This window comes from Tupaia chinensis, unplaced genomic scaffold (genome assembly GCF_000334495.1).
Source record: "Tupaia chinensis unplaced genomic scaffold, TupChi_1.0 Scaffold144624_1, whole genome shotgun sequence".
NCBI lineage: Eukaryota > Metazoa > Chordata > Mammalia > Scandentia > Tupaiidae > Tupaia > Tupaia belangeri.
In genome coordinates, this window is record NW_006204485.1 from 1,158,377 (window position 1) to 1,175,322 (window position 16,946).

Here is a 16,946-nt window from a genome sequence, read left to right on the forward strand (position 1 = left end):
TGAGACATGAGAAATGGAATACTCCTGTTTGATAAATTCAGATTTAACATTTGCATTCAAGTTCAAAAAGTAGTTTTTGTGGGACCAGTAGTTAGCATAATAGCTAATGTCTCTGGACTCCCATGTAGCCCACTGCAGTTCAAGTCCCAGACCCGGTGGCTTAAACTCATGCTGGGCACATGTACATGCGTGTCCAAGATCCCCAAGAGGAGAATGGAGAAGGGGTTGCAGTGTGGCCATCCCCCCTGGGGTGGGGGGCTGATTTCGCGCTTTCTGTCTCTCTGTCTCTGTCTGTCTTTCTGGCAAGTTCACGTGCCCTATAGCAAAAACCTCTCAAAAAAAAATAGTTTTTGTTAATATGCTACAGATTCTTTTTTGTCTTTAATTTTTGTCCAAGTTCACAATGAATCTACCTTCTTCCAAGCTCTATACACTCTAGAGCAGTCTTTTAGTCCTAATAGGCTAACTATGCTTCTTCTTGTGTTTATCTTGGACTGCAGTCCTATAACCCTTCATTCTACCTTCTCTGTCCGTTTGTCCTTACCCATCCAACCTACCTCTCAAGGAATGAGTAGTATCTCCACTGCTGTGCCAACTATTTAACAGGATTTCCACTATTCCAAAATGTAGGCTACCAACAGCATTGTTTCCCACTAGATAAAGCAATAATAACTCTTACCACATTAGATTGTCACACAAAGTAGACACTGATCATCTACTTCAGCCCTAATTTGCTAAATCTCCTTGAAGGTGCTTCTGTGGATCATTTTGTGACTTTGCCAACTTTGACTTTATCCCCGCAGTGTTCGCTGTGCCACCTAGTAGCTATAGATTGTCTCTAGTTGCCCTTATATTTAGATAATAGATATTTTTTGCCTTTCTCAAATGAATGTCTACCTCTTCAAAACAATTTCTTTTAGTATAAAACAGCATGTCAAACCACACATGGTATCTCTTTAGCTGCTATCCTTTACTGAAAACATGGCCAGCTCAAAGCATAATGGCGAGTGTAACCAAGACATGCAATCATCCAATCAGAGGGACCACAACACAAAGGGTGGCCCTGTCCCTTTGGACTGTTTACTTTGCAGAAAGCACATAGCTAATATCAAAGAAATGTTGTTAACACTTTCCTTTGAAAAAAGCTATTTTCAGTAATTCAAAGAAAAAGAGGGCTTACAAATGCTGAGAGTGGAGACACAATAAAACCAGCAGGACCAGGTGACAGGCAGGACTATCAAAATGACAATAGGTGTTTGAGCCTCTCAGGGAATGGACAGTACTTTTGTATAACAATTTGGCATGCTCTTCTTTTGTAATTTGCTATAGCCAGTAAAGATGGAAAGAGTACTGAAAAAATAAAAAGGCTTTTCTCAAGCCTTATTGTCCTAAGGATCCAATCTGCATCACCCTGATTCAGTGGGCATTATAGCAAACATTAGATTTCCAACTTTGTTTCTGCCTCCACACTTTCAACCCATGTTGCATGCTTCCTTAAGCATCTCATATTGTTTAGAGATTCTGCCATCTTCAACACACATCCTTTCCTGCACCATCAGCCCCCCCATTCCAGGTGAACAATTCAAGAGGATTTCAAAATGTTCGTGGAAAAAAATGGAATTACACTACAAGTTTATGTTGATCCAAAAAACATTTTGAAATCTAAGCACAGGTTTTTTTTTGGAAATGTACATGTTTCATGAACTCTAAATTAGAGACCCCTAATACAAGAGCCAACAAGATAACAGTAAAAAATAGCAATCAAGTATAAGTTTAGATGCCTGGATTTTACTCTTAGCTCTGCTGCTAAATAACGGAGAGATATGGGTAAGTCACTTCCGGGTGTAAAAGATGGAGAGCAAGTTAGATCGTTTCTAAAATCCCCTCCCAAATAATTCTAAAAAATAAATTATAACACATTATCTTATAACTACATTTAATTTTCTAAAAGTATACTCAACATTAAAAATAAAGAGAAAACATTTATGCTTCTGCCTCAGTTGAAGACTAGAAAAATAAGTCCTTGCTTTCTCTCAATAGTCCTAATTTGTGGATTATCTAAGATGGAAGGCCACAAATTTTGCATAATGATCTCTCTCTCACTTTTCTGCCCAGACTTCGGATATGAGACCCTTTATAAATGGGCCCTAACCTACCCCCAGTATCTCTTAATGCTTCCCTAAGCATCCTTGAACTGGATCAATCGCTATTCTTAAAATGATTACACTCTAGCTAGGGAAATAAATACATTCGTTGACTAATATCTAGTCACATGCTCACCCCTGCAGCTGGAATCAGTCTAAAACAAATGCAGACTAGGAAAGAAGAAGGCATAATTGTGCAAAAGAAACTGGGGGTCATGTTCCCTAAAAGACAGTGAGTGAATACTGGTGAGGTCAGAACTAACTACTCTGCACCATATTACCCTATCAGATTTTATAAAAATTAAATGTGATATTACTCATTAAATATTTGGTGCAATGTTTGATACATAAGACATTTCCAAAAGCTAAATGTGGTCCATAGCACATAGTGAGTGCTAAGAATATGTCAAGTGAGTGAAGTGAATAAGTCGTAGTTGACTCTACTAGAGGAATTCTTAGAATGAGTAAGGCACAGATAATTTTGCTTTATTTTTACAGTTCATTCTTTGATTACTTTTCTTATTGGCAGAGATTATAAGTGATGAAGTCATATCTATTATTTGATATTTTGTGAACATACTATACTTAATTAATACAATTATATTGTAGTACAAATACAGCAAAGGAAGTTGAGCCCTGCACCCAACCTCACTGCAGTACTAACTCCGCCAAAAAATGCATGTGGAGCTTTTCATAAATTCCCTGCACTCTGCTGGTGCTGGAAATGCAGCTTTTTACCTAAGGTCAAGTGTGGTAAAGGGAATGCAAAGAACAACAAGACAAGGTACCATCCTCCTGGAGCCAAATGTCTTTGTTCTATATCTAAGACTTGTGGAATTTAATAATAAACATACCTGAAGATGACTTGCTTTTAGAATAGTATGAGAGGACTTTGAAAGTTCATGGGAAGCACAGATTTTAAGATTATGCATGGATTTCAAAGTTTATTGCTCCAAAATAAATCTATACTCTTCTTTTTTTTTAGAGAGAGAGATTTTTGCCTTAGCGTACGTGTACTCACCAGAAAGACAGAGAGACAGAAAGTAAGAAATCACACACACACACACACACACACACACACACACACACCTCAGGGGGCAATGGCCACATTGCAATCCGTTCTCCTCCATTTTCCTCTTGAGATTTTGAGCATGCACACACACATGCCTAGTGTGAGTTTTAAGTCACAGGGCCTGGGACTTGAACCACAGTTGACTATGTGGGAGTCCAGTGACATAACCGTTTCGCCATTTGCTGGTCCCCCTCTATACTTTAGTTCCACTTTCCAAAAACTCTCAAACATCCCCTAGTAAAAACTTTTTTAAAAAATCAACCTAATAAAGTACAGCATTTCTAATTAAATAATAATTAATTCCCCCAGAGCCTGGAAAAATAAAAAAAAAAAAAAGGATGGTTTAAGGAGCCATGAGTGGAGGCGTGCTGTTTATAGGATTAGGGCTTTTTCATTGTAACAAGAAGACAACCTAGAGGGTAGACACAGATGCATGTTGTTGGATATACTGAGGGTAGGGAAGATACATTTCATGGCTTCTTTCCCTCTGTGAGTATGGAGCAGGAAGATTGGCTCAGCATGAGGAGCAAGAAGGAACCACAGCAGAGTTGCAGAGAAGAGATGTGAAATACCAGTTCTAGTGAGTGGAAAGTGGAAGTCATAATAATTCACTAGTGTCCAGTGAACTGTGAGGGGAGGTTGTCAACTAAGAGTAGGCAGTTGATGATAGGAATTTGAAAAAAGAGGAAGAAATATAGCCTTAGTTTTCCTTTCATCTTCTATCTTCCTTGTTTTGTTAGATGGTAGAAAAACAACTTTACAAGGAAAGTGTAATGTGATTTGAGACAGCACTGACTGCCCATTTGAGATACCTAGTAATGAACTCACAGTGAAGGCAGTCAATGTGGTTGTGGTGTGTGCTGTCCAGGACTGGCCATGCCACTGCTTAGTTGGCGATATAGGGATGTGAATATTTGGGCTTAAACACAGTCAACCTTTTGCTGGGTGCTACAATGAAGAAAGAGACCAAGGGAGTTGTGGATGTGCACAAAAAGTAATTATGCCCAACTGTGGATTCTAAACTGAATAGGAGAGGTGAGGACATAAAGGAAATATGGGTAATGAAAAGTGGAATGGTCAGCAAGTTCAATGTCTAGCAAGAAGGCAAAAGTGCTGGAGTGAAAATTCAAGCAAGCCTGAGCTGATTAGAGTGGAGTGCTTAAAATTATTATTTTAAAAGTAAAGCAACTATAGGACCAGCAGATGGCATTAAGGTTACGTTGCTGTACTCCCATATAGTTGACAGCAGTTTGAGTCCCAGACCCTGTGGCTTAAAACTCACACTGGGAACTTATGCATGCATGCCCAAAATTCCAAAAGGAGAATGAAGGAGAAGGGAATGTGGTGTGGCCATCCCCCCTAGGGTGTGAGTTCTTGCTTTCTGTCTCTCTGGCAAGTGCAAAACAGTCAATCAATCAATGGTATATAAATGCAACTATGGAAATGACATGTTATGAATAGTCTTTCCTCCATGTTACTTATGGAACATTAAACTGTTTTTGATGGAGATCCCCTAAGATCTAAGAACTAGCATACAAGTCACGAAGCCCAGTCACAGATGGCTGTGGACAGTTTGCAACGTCACTAAAAAGCTAATAAACGATTATCTCAATGTCCCTCAAAACTCAAAGGTCAACTATGGTAAACCTAGGATTTCTGGATTCTTTCCAAGGTGAACTACTTGATGCTAATATGTAAAAGTAACTGAAGTTTTCTTAAAAGATACAGCAAGCAAAATAGAGAGAAGAAAATTCTTACCTGATGCAAACCTACCTGGTATCCTCACACGTCTTTGTTCTTTGTTTTAGACAGTGTGACTGGGGGGATCTCATTTCAGGATGGGTTTCCATGCAGTCACCTGGTTTTCCTAATTGTTAAAGCAGATGTAATATACATCATCTATAGATCACTTCTTACTTAACTTTGATTTTACATTTCCGTTTCTATTCCTGGTCTAGGATTCATGACATCAACTATCGATTGCCAGCATTGTGAATTCGTTTCCTCCCCTCAGTTAACGGTCTAGACAAAATTAATAGTTTTTCTTTGCTAAGGTATCATATTCACTAGAAATGGGTGATTTATGACTTCCTAAGGTGATTCACAGCCTACTTGTGTTAGAAAAATGGGAAGCAGCCTACTTGTGTTAGAAAAATGTGTGTGCTCTATTTTTCCAAAGAATCCAGAAAGTATTTAATTCTTATAATAGGAAATTGGAGGTTAAAAGCTGTCCATATTTCACAATAATACCAAGGAAAAATAAGTAGATGAACAGGAGGTGGGATTAAGGATGTTAGTGAAAAGACACAACCTTAAGCTTGTATGTCTGCCTTGAAAATGTGTTTTAGTTACTAGTTGCAACAACTTGTTCTGAACAGTCTTTAGAGTTGGGTGTGCAAGACTGATATGCTATTGTCATAAGGATCTGAGTAGTCCAGGGGTTTTGTATTTCTTACACGGATTATACCTGGTTTCCATTACCTGGGAGATAATGATACTGAAGTAATTTTTTTCTTCCTTTTTTTTTTTTTTTTTGATTTTTTGCCATAGCGTCCATGCGCTCACTGGAGAGAGACAGAGAGAAAAAAAGTGAGAAATCACCCCCAACACACAGGAGAGATGGCCATATGCAATCCCTTGTCTTCCATTTTCACCTCAGAATTTTGGGCATGCACACACACGCACATGTGCACCGGGCACAACTTCTAAGCCACTGGTTCCAGGACTTGACCTATGGTCAGCCATGTTGGAATCCATTGCCTCAACCACCATACCACCTGCTGGCCCTTGCAATATTTTTTATAGTAGTCTGTGTACACTTGTCAGCTGTGAGACTTAAAATGTTCATATTTCCTATTTGATTCATTTTTTATAATGGTTGGAATAGCTAAGCACAGCATTTCATTAATTACTAATCAGCATTACAAAATGTAAAACAATTAAAACTAAGCTTTTGTAAAGGTGGGTGTGTTGTCTGATAAATAAAAAATATAAAAAAAACCCATAAACATATGGATGCAATAGACCTCCCTCTCCCCTTACTGTCAGCTGATAAATGACCATCCTGTCTTGCTTGGGTTCTTCTTCAGACTTGAGTAGTGTTGACTACCTCTTGAACTTTCTTGCTCAGAGGAAAAACTGCACTGCATGGGCCTTAATATTATTTAGAACTGGACAAGAGTTTTGCTCAGAAAACCACTGTAGTAATTTAAACCTGTTTCTTCCTCCATCATCTAGAGTGCTATCTAGAAAGCAAAAGTTTATGTTTTCCTTTTTCTCCAAGGCCCTTGTTTCTCCCTGAACTCAATCATAAAAATACGAACATTTCAGGACCAGCAGTTAGCATAATGGCTATGTCGCTGGACTCCCATGTAGTCGATAGTGGTTCGCGTCCCGGACCCGGTGGCTTAAACTCATGCCGGGTGCGTGTGCATGCGTGCCCAAGATCCCGAGAGGAGAATGGAGGAGAAGGGATTGCAGTGTGACCATCCCCCCTGGGGGTGATTTCTCACTTTCTGTCTCTCTGTCTCTCTCTGTCTTTCTAGCAAGTGCACGCCCCCTGTAGCGAAAACCTCTCAAAGAAAAAAAATATATATATGAAAATGTCACAGCACTATAGTGCAACCAACTTACGTTAAAAAAAATTCTTCTCATTCCATGATTAGAAAGCTATTTCAGGGACCAGCAGTTAGTGTAATGGCTATGTCTCTGGACTCCCACGTGGTCGACCGTGGTTCGAGTCCCAGACCCGGTGGCTTAAACTCAAGCCAGGTGCATGTGCCTGTGTGTCCAAGATCCCAAGAGGAGAATGGAGGAGAAGGGATTGCGGCGTGGCCATCCCCCTTGGCAAGGGGGGAGGGGTTTGATTCTTGTTTTCTGTCTCTCTGTCTCTCTCTGTCTGGCTGGCAAGCGCACACGCCCTGTAGCAAAAACCTCTCCAAAAAAAGAAAGCTATTTCACAGCAAGCTTTATGAACTTTAACCCACTACACCACCCTCGATCTACATATAATAATTTCTCACAGGATTAGATACCACAATTTGATTTTTTTTGATGATATTTTATACGCTTTCCCAGAACATAACATCTTAAAACATGTTTGAGGCAAAATGAATGAGGTTTCACCAAGTGTGTGAAGTGATGAGTCCACTCCTGTCACAAATGACCTGTGGATGGTTAGCCCTGCTGTCCACGCAGGCTTGGCTTTGATTTCTATAGGCCCGCGCAGTGTCTCCTTGGAGAAAATGCACAGATGTAGCAGTTCACTTTAATGTTTTTCATCAAACAGTTTCCTAGTGACGGAGGGAAAGGTATAAAAGTTGTTAGGGAAAACATTCTCTACTACCAGGAGGCTGTTTCTTCAGAAGTCAGAGGCTTGTGGGCACACTGTGAAAGGAATACTTAATTACACCTGTGCTGGAAAACTCCTTTCAGGTAATCAGAGTCTTTACCAAGTCACTTTTCCCTCTTACAAACAAAATGGCCTACAGGTAGCTGCTTGGAAGTTATTTTGTCCTAGAATTAAAGGAACTTTGATTCTAAAATACATGCTTCTGTGTACCATCCAAAATATATAGTGTCTGAGACATTCTCAACCAAAGAAAGAATCACAAGTTCACACCCTTGGGACTGGTGTTAGGTAGTTTGTGGGATCTGAAAAATCTCCCATGGGTCTCCTTAAGTGCCAGAGGTTTTAACACCATAAGCTCAGTACTTTGAGTTAAGGTTTTGAGTTTTAGCCTTTCTCAGTGTGACCCAAACCCTGAGTAGGTCACAATTTGAGTAATTATTAATGATGATCCCGTTAAGGGATATTTATTTATCAGTTATCTTTATGTCTCAAGAGCGAGCCATGAGAGAATGGAAAACTGCACCACATACCAGATTTCACTAGGAGATAGGCAAAATAGCAAACCTAACATAATCAGACCTCAGGGACTCCTGGTAGGTAAGAGCAAATAGAAGGGTGCTCAGTGTCTTGAAAGAGGGATTATTGAAAACAAAGATTAGGTAGCTAACTCTGAAATCTGTTTCACAGTTTTGCTTAGTTCCCACATAATGAAGATACTAAAAAGCTATTGGACCTTAGGATCTCTATCTCTTTTCCTTTGTGGGTAGATGTATTGATTTATGGCATTGAAGCTGTACAAATGTATTCTGCCTTTTCGTTTTAATTGATTTATTCCATTTTGTTCCAAAACAGTTTAATATATAGTCTCTAAACAAACACCATCTTGAGACACAGCAATAAGGATGTAAAAAAAACACTTGAAAAAAATGTTCTCCTTGGAACCAGCAGTTAGCCTAATGGCTATGTCGCTGGACTCCCACATAGTCGACCATGGTTTGAGTCCCAGACATGGTGGTTTAAACTCATGCGTGCGTGCCCAAGATCCCGAGAGGAGAATGGAGGAGAAGGGATTGCGGTGTGGCCATCCTCCCCGGGGGGTGATTTCTTGCTTTCTGTCTCTCTGTCTCTCTCTGCCTGTCTGGTGAGCACACATGCCCTATAGCAAAAACCTCTCAAAAAAAAAAAAAATGTTCTCCTTTGAAAATGTCTTCCCCAGTATTGGGTAAAGCTTGGATGGGATTTCAGCGTTGACTGCAGGCCCTCATTTCTCTTGATTGACAAGTCCCCATCTCAGTTCTTTATGGAGTGTTTGGGTTTCCTTAGGGGTCTCTTAGGAATCACAAGTTTCTTTACTTCTTAACTGTACACCTTGGTGTTATAATTGAAGCTCCCTGTTGCTGTTAACTCCTTCCTAATGTTACAGTTTTAGTTAAGTATTCTTTCCCTCTGGAGGCATTAATTATTGCCAGTTTTGCAAAGATCCTTACATGGCGTGCACATTTTTGTTTCTGGTGCCAAATCTTGGCTCTATCACCTATTCTTCATCTAGGTGAAAGGATTTTTCAGCAGTTTTCCATTATCGTTCAGCATGCACCATAGCCTTTTTAATCACTGTTCTGTAATTTAAAGCATCTTTGCTCACCTATCAGAAAATCAGAATACTTCATAGCTTTATGTATTTCCCCAATTTGTATTACTTGTCTCAGGATAGAGAATTTGAATTTAGTGTTTTTGGCTATTAGCTGTGAAATTATTGGTCGCTGGAGTTTATGAAAGCAAATCCCCTTACTAAGGATATACCCATAGTCTATAGCATATCATTTCTTAAAAAATGGTTATTATCCAGTGACAGGACCTCACTGAAATATGAAATTAAAAGGGAGAATATTTCTTCAAATATAACAGCATTCTTGGAAATATTCTTGTGGTCAAAGTAAACTTTTCTTTGTTCAGTGCGGTAACTATTTCAGATTTTAGACAGTTAAATAGGTATGCTACATCTTAGTCTATTCAAACTACTATAACAAAATACCATAACCTGGGTCGCTTAGAAACAACAGAAACTTATTTCTGACAGTTCTGGAGCTTGAGAAGTCCAAGATTAAGGTGCTGGAAGGCTGAGGGGCCAGTGAGGGCCCACTTCCTAGTAGATGGTGATATCATGCTATATACTCACATGATGGAAAGGAAATCTAGCTTTCTGGGGCCCCTTCTATAAGACCCCTAGTTGTATTCATGAGGGCTCAGCTCTTATGACATAATCATCTCCTAAAGGCCCTACTTGCTAATACCATCACCTTGAGGGGTAAAACTTCACTAAATGAATTTGGGAGAACACAACATTTGCCATGGCCCTCTGTTGTTTACAAACACTATAATCCTTTTTTTCTCATACACGCATTTCCAAACAGAGGGAAGACTACTTAATTCTTGTTTTACAAAAACCTCTGTGCACTAGCGGAGATTTTGAAATAAAGTCATCGGCCTTCAGGTAGCTTTTACTGGGTGCCCTCACTGAGACTATACCTGTTCTAGGCACTGGAAAAAGAGCATTATGCAAGACAGAAGACAGACAGATTCCCAACTATGGAGGCTGAGTTCTAGAAATTTCTCCAGACTTCACTCCCAAGTCAAATATACTTTGTCCTTCTTCATCTGGTCATTGACCTGAGAGACTTAACATTCGCCACCAACAAGAACAGGGTCTCCATGGTCAGCGCATCAATTTGTGTTTTAATGCTTGGAACTGTGTGATTTATCCTGAAGTCCTCTGCTTCTGAAAGTCGTGAGAGCCCATTTCATTATACAAAACTGAAATACACGGAAATTTATTGTTATTTTACTGAACATAAATCAGGAAATAGATCCAATATACATTACCTAAGGACTGACATTTCTAGCCCCTGAGCCATGTGTTTCAGTAAATGTATTTTCTTGTTCATTTACCACTGCCTCTTCCCCACATGACTTTCGATGTCTCTCCCTTTAACCTGGACAAACCCACTTCCTTCCAAAGGCAAGAATTTCTACAAAATAATAAACAACCTTGGCTTGACCTATACAAAATACTGGCTTATCATATTGTATAGAACGCAAATGAAGAATTGGTGGAAGAAGTTCAGCCTAGTCTTTTTCTTTTTAATTTGAACTTATTTCCTTTTTTGAAAAAATATATAAAAACAATCACTTTCAGTGTTTTTATGAACATTATGCTATATATTTTGACATTCTCATTTTATTAATTTAGCCTTATTGATTTATGCATATTTGATTTATAGTTTATTGTGAATTTTAAGGAATTCTAAGTTTTTTATTTGATTCAAAAATTGTATATCTTCAACTTTACAATGAAAAGCAAAATGTTGATATGATAGTACAGAAATACAGGTTGAAGGTAAATTCTGATTTTGGTAGCAAAAGTTCATTTAAAAGTTAGACAATACTAATGAAAACTTCCCAGGATGGCCTAGAATATATCAACGGGGGCCTATTCTGCTGTAGGGTTTCTCTCTGAGCTAAAAGTTCCGTGCGCGTTTTTTCCTCAGGAGGTCGAGTTGTGTCGTGTTAGCAGCCAAGAGAAGCTGGGCCTGACAGTCTGTTACCGAACAGATGATGAAGAAGACACTGGCATTTATGTCAGTGAGGTGAGAGATGCCGGGGAGGGCACTTTAGGGGAGGGAGACTGGGAGGAATGGAGTGAAATGACTCAGTGAGAAAATCCTTCTTTCAGAGGCTTGAATGTGAAGAACTGGCCTTCTTCCAATACGTGTCAGTTTCAATTAAGAAAAGTAAATTATGCTGCCCAAGTAATGTAATTATTATCAGCTTGTTTAATGTGAATGCTTTCACCACATAATTCCAGCAAGGAAAAGTGCAAAAGTGGTAACATTGTCTAAATTTGAATAAATTCCCTAAAGAACACAGGAAGTCAAGCAAAGTTTTTGATCCAAAACATTTGTCCTTCCAGTCCACTGTGTCTTTTATTAGTTCTGGTAACAACAGCATTAGCTAATTGTTTAAATTAATATTCACATCTTTTATTCTGCTGATAGGCTTGATAAATTTGAATCCTGAAGGAGTGCATCTATTTTTGGTTTGTTTTATTCGACCCTTTAATCACTTTCAAGTGAGATACTTAAATGTGTGTTATCTTTGGTGTTGATTGAGAGTCTGAAACAAACTTTATGGCTCTAGGTGATTTCTGAAAACTCCCTAAAACATTTTATGAGAAGTAAGACAGTGGGACCAGCAGTTAGCGGAATGGTTATGTTGCTGGACTCCCATATAGTCAACCGTGGTTCAAGTCCTGGACCCCGTGGCTTAAACTCATGCCGGGCGCATGTGCATGTGTGCCCAAGATCCCAAAAGGAGAATGAAGGAGAAGGAATTGCAGCATGGCTGTACCCCACCCCCCGGAGGGGGCATTTCTCGCTTTCTGTCTCTCTGTCTCTCTCTGTCTTTCTGGCGAGCGCTTGCTCCCTATAGCAAAAACCTCTCAAAAAAAAAAAAAAACAGGAAAAAAAGAAGTAATATGGTGTACTTTCATTATATATACTGCATATACTGCATACAATTAAAACTTTCATACATTAAATAACATATGTAAGTAAATAGTATAATGTAAGTCACTTCTACAGAAGTTAGACTGTATATATACATACATAGTCTATACACATGCACATTGGCGTATTTGCATGCATCTATGTAATGTGTAAATGTATTTTATACTACATATATTAAATAATACATCTATTATTATATATACATATATGTATACAAATGAACATATGTATACAAATACACACATGCACATATGTGTAGACTATGTATGTACATATACAGTCTAACTTCTGTAAACTACATGCAGGTGTTAGAGTTGATACTAATTGCTATTCCATATTGCTCCATGTTTTCTTGGCCATGATCTTGAAAATATTATGTAATATACTGAACTCCAGGCTCTTCAACTAAAAACTACAATATAGGTTATCTCATTGTTTTTAATAGAGTTTTGTTTAGAATATAGAGGAGATGAGGTAATTAATGCATCTGGAAAACTACACAGCTCTGCAAATGTAAAACATTACTCTTTATCACTGACTGGCTCCTGCAGTGGAAAAATCTCCAGAGAATATTTGGCTTACTTACTTCTGTGAAACGTACAGCTACAATAATCCCTCTGATTAAGGTGAGGAAGGATAAGGAAAGACCTGCTGAATTATCTTTTGTAATATGTACAGAAATCGAAAGGCAGAAGTTTAATATCAGTTTGATGACAGTACTAAAGACAAAGTTTTAGACTGTGATGGCTTTTACATGGGAAACAATTGATTCATCATCTCTCATTTCCTTCTAACAAGTCTTTATTTACTGTTTAAATATGTTAAATTTGGAACTTCACTTTTCAGGGATGAGAAAGCCACAGGAACTGAACATAGGAACCTGAAAGGAAGGTTTTCCATATACCTCTTAGTGTAATTGTAGTGTCTTCTGTTCTTGATTTGTTACTTAAGTCTCAGTTATCAGGTGGCATCCCGATAAAGTAATATTTAACATCTGGATAGAATGGATCAAAACCATGCTACACTTGAAATACTTTGCTTGAAAAATGGCTTTGCTGAAACAAACCCAAATAAATGGCTTGAAGCCATCACATGAAATCTGATAGGTGGAATTACCCCTATTGCACTGTAAGTCATCACTCAAGTTTGACCCATTAAAATGTTGATAAGTTCTTAAAGAGCCTGTATAGCTATTTATTCTAAAATAATGTATAGTTAATATACTTCAACCTATATGTAAAGTAGTGCCGAGTAATAACATGCATAGATAGGATTTTTTTCTTGAGCAATAAAGATTGTAAATCTCTTTATAAATTAATATACTCAGGAGCTAGAAATCCCTTTAATAAGTATGGACTTACAGCATAGCTGTCAGCTTTTCCAAGACAGCAAGGCAGTATTTAAAAATCACCATAGTAGAAAGTAAATTTCTTGGGTCCAGAGAATCCTAGTATTAACATCATCCCATATCAGCTGAAGACCCGTATCTGACAGCTGGGATTCAGAAATGAGGGAATGAACGTGCAAAAAGAAGGAAGGAAATGGAACAAAGAAATGGAGTGAAAGAGGGAGGGACAGGGAGGGAAAATGATTTTTCAATCAAGTTCTTCTCTAGTCCTGACCAATTTCATTATTGCTAAGTCTAAAATAGTCTATTTACATTTTCAGAATCAGTGATTTTTTTAGGGGGTTTGGCCTTAGGGCACCTGCACTCACCAGAGAGAGAGTAAGGCAGAGATAGTGAGAGGGAATGTGAGAAGTCACCCTCCTGGGGGGATAGCCACACCACAATGCTTTCTCCTTCATTCTCCTCCTGGGATCTTGGGCACGCAAACACACACACCTGGTGTGAGTGTCAAGCCACTGGGTTCAAGACTCAAACCACGGGAGTCCATTCATGTAACAGGCCATATGCTGGCCCCCAGAATCAGTGATGTTTAACAGAGAAAAATATACATGCACTGTGTCCTAAGTCAATAGAGAATTTTTAACCAGATTTTTAAAAACACATTTTGAAGTCATGTTTTTAGAATTGTTGGTGGAATATTGCATATCCAGTTGAAGATGTGTGTCCTCTCCCTTACAGGTAGATCCAAACAGCATTGCTGCCAAAGATGGCCGGATTCGAGAAGGGGATCGTATTTTACAAGTATGTTGTGTAGTTTTTTTCTTTAATTTCCTACTGTCTCATATAGTTTTTATTTTACATTAGAGAAAGTCATTTGTCAGGACCAGCAGATGGTGTAATGATTACATTGCTGGACTCCTACGTAGTCCACCACAGTTCAAGTCCTGAACCTGAATGCTTAAAACTCACATTGGGCACATGGGCTTGCATGCCCAAAATCCTGAGGAGAAGGGATTACGGTGTGGCCATCCCTCCTGGGGGAATGACTTCTCACTTTCTGTCTTTCTTTCTCTCTGGCAAGTGCAATTGCCCTGTACCAAAAAAAAAAAAAATCTAGTGAAAAAAAAAAAAAAAAAAAAAAAAAAAAAAAAAAAAACTCTCTCAAAATAATATTTTATCTTGCTTTTGGATATTAATATAAACAAAATGAAAGAACTATCATTTAATTTTTTTGCTTTTGGTGGTTTTGTTTTGTTTTGTTTTCTGTTTTTTTAAGTAAGGATGCTGCGGGACAGTAGGTGGCATGGTAGTTAAGGCACTGGGTTCCCAGACAGTTGATTGAAGTTTGAATCCCAGATCCGGCACCTAGAAACTCATCAATGCCCAAAATCCCAGGAGGGAAATGGGGGAGAAGGGAATGCATTCTGGCCATCCCTCCTGGGATGGGCTTTCTCACTTTTTGTCTCACTATCTCTCTCTGTCTCTCTCTGGCAAGCACTGGGGCCTGCCCCACAGCTCAGTATGTAAGGAAGCTAAATCCCAGATAGATGATAGCAGTTCACATCCCAGCCCTAGCAGCTTGTACAACAGTTCAGATGCATGTGTGTGACCAAAATCCCAGTAAGATGGAGAAAAGGGATTGTGGCATGATTATGCCCCATTGAGGGGATTTTCTCTCTCCCTCTGGTGAGTGTACATGCCTTCTCGTAAATTAAAAAAATAATAATGGTGAAGTAGGATGGCACCATTTATTAAGAATTACTAGCTAATGCGGGACCAGCAGTTAGCGTAATGGCTATGTCGCTGGACTTCAGTCGACTGTGGTTCGAGACACGGACCCGGTGGCTTAAACTCACGCCAGGCGCCTGTGCGTGTGTGCCCAAGATCCTGAGAGGAGAATGGAGGAGAAGGGATTGCGGCGTGGCCATCCCCCTGGGGGGTGATTTTCGCTTTCTGTCTCTCTGTCTCTGTCTTTCTGGCGAGTGCACGCACTCTATAGCAAAAACCTCTCAAAAAAAAAAAAAAAAGAAAAAAAAGAATTACTAGCTAATGAGGGCCATCAGGTGGCATAATGGTTAAGGTGCTAGACTCCCATATGGCTAACCATGGTTCGAGTCCTGGACCTGGCAGCTTCAAAAAGCACACCGGATGTGTGTGCATGCATATCCAAAATCCTAAGAGGAGAAAGGAGAAGGGATTGCAATGTGGCCATCCCCTCAGAGGATGATTTCTGCTAATTTTCCCTTTCTCTGTCTCTCTCTGGTAAAAAAAAATTGTTAAAAGAAAATAAAAGAATTATTAGCTAATAATTAGTGTTAAGATACAATCTCCGGAGTGACGTTACGTGACTTCAACCTCCAGCTTCACCATTTGCTTGGGCACGTCATTTACCTTCTTTTCAATTTAAGCCCATTTCCTCATCTTGAGAAATTGTAACAGAAAGAGCCTGTCATTGTTGTGAAGGTTAAATGAGATTATACATGTAATATTGTTAGCGCAGCGCTCAGTACGTGCTTAATGAACATTAACGGCTGTTGTTACTAACAGCAGCAGCGGCAGCAATTATTGCTGCCTTTTCCAGAATAAATGAGGTGAATGTGGATCCAGGTGTCCCTTCTTTACATCAACACCTAGAAGTCTCCAGCATTTACTAATGAGTTTCTGGGGTCAGGTGTATGGAATGTGCTTTCTACTCCACATGGAAATGTGAAAACATAGAGACTGATTCATTTTCAGTTTAAGGAGAGAGAAGGTAAGCCAGTCACGAGGTGGCGGTGGGGGGGGGATGTGGGACTGGAAAGAGTTCTAAACTAAATCAGGAATAATTTAAATCCAGTATTTGTTCTAAACCTGCCTTGACTGGCTCTGCGCTTGCTGGAAGACATGGAAGCTCCCCAGCTCTTATGACCAGAGTAACCCAGAATAAAGACTGAGGCCCTTTTCGGGGTGAGAGTGCCTGTTGATTTACAACTGCAAATTGAGAGACTTAGCTTTTGTTAAACATTGTATAAAATGTTTAGCCAGGGTGACAGGTCCAGACCTCCCATTTCTCTTTGCTGGATTTGAACTCCTGGAGAGTTTTTCTTTGGATTCAATGTTCTGAGAACCAGGGCTTCAAAAATAGGCTAGATGCCATGGCTGCATTTGGAAGACAGCAGCCTATGCAGATGGTCAGGATGCAGCACTGTCATGATAAAGGGGTGCCTGAGTGCCCTGGTTCACAGCCGAGGGTTGTCTGCCCCAGCTTCAGCTTCCTTCTTTCCCCTCTTCAGGGCAACATTCACCAAATCATAGTCTTCCTTTGCCCTCTCTAGCTAGATGCTACAGAACTCCTTTTTCTTTTCTTTTCTTTTTTTTTTTTTATTCTTTCTTTTTCTTTTTTTTGGAGAGGTTTTTGCTATAAGGCGCATGCGCTCTCCAGACAGACAGAGAGAGACATAGAGACAGAAAGCGAGAAATCATCCCCCAG

General features: G+C 39.3%; 1 protein-coding gene across 1 annotated transcript in view; it reads left to right on the plus strand.

The window, feature by feature from the left end:
• Positions 1-16,946, plus strand: part of PDZRN4 (PDZ domain containing ring finger 4) — a 154,317-nt gene that overhangs the window by 118,774 nt on the left and 18,597 nt on the right. The window contains exons 4-5 of the mRNA XM_006167212.1: positions 11,113-11,211; positions 14,216-14,278. Of these exons, the coding sequence (XP_006167274.1) occupies positions 11,113-11,211; positions 14,216-14,278 (162 nt within the window). The remainder of the gene's footprint in view (positions 1-11,112; positions 11,212-14,215; positions 14,279-16,946) is intronic.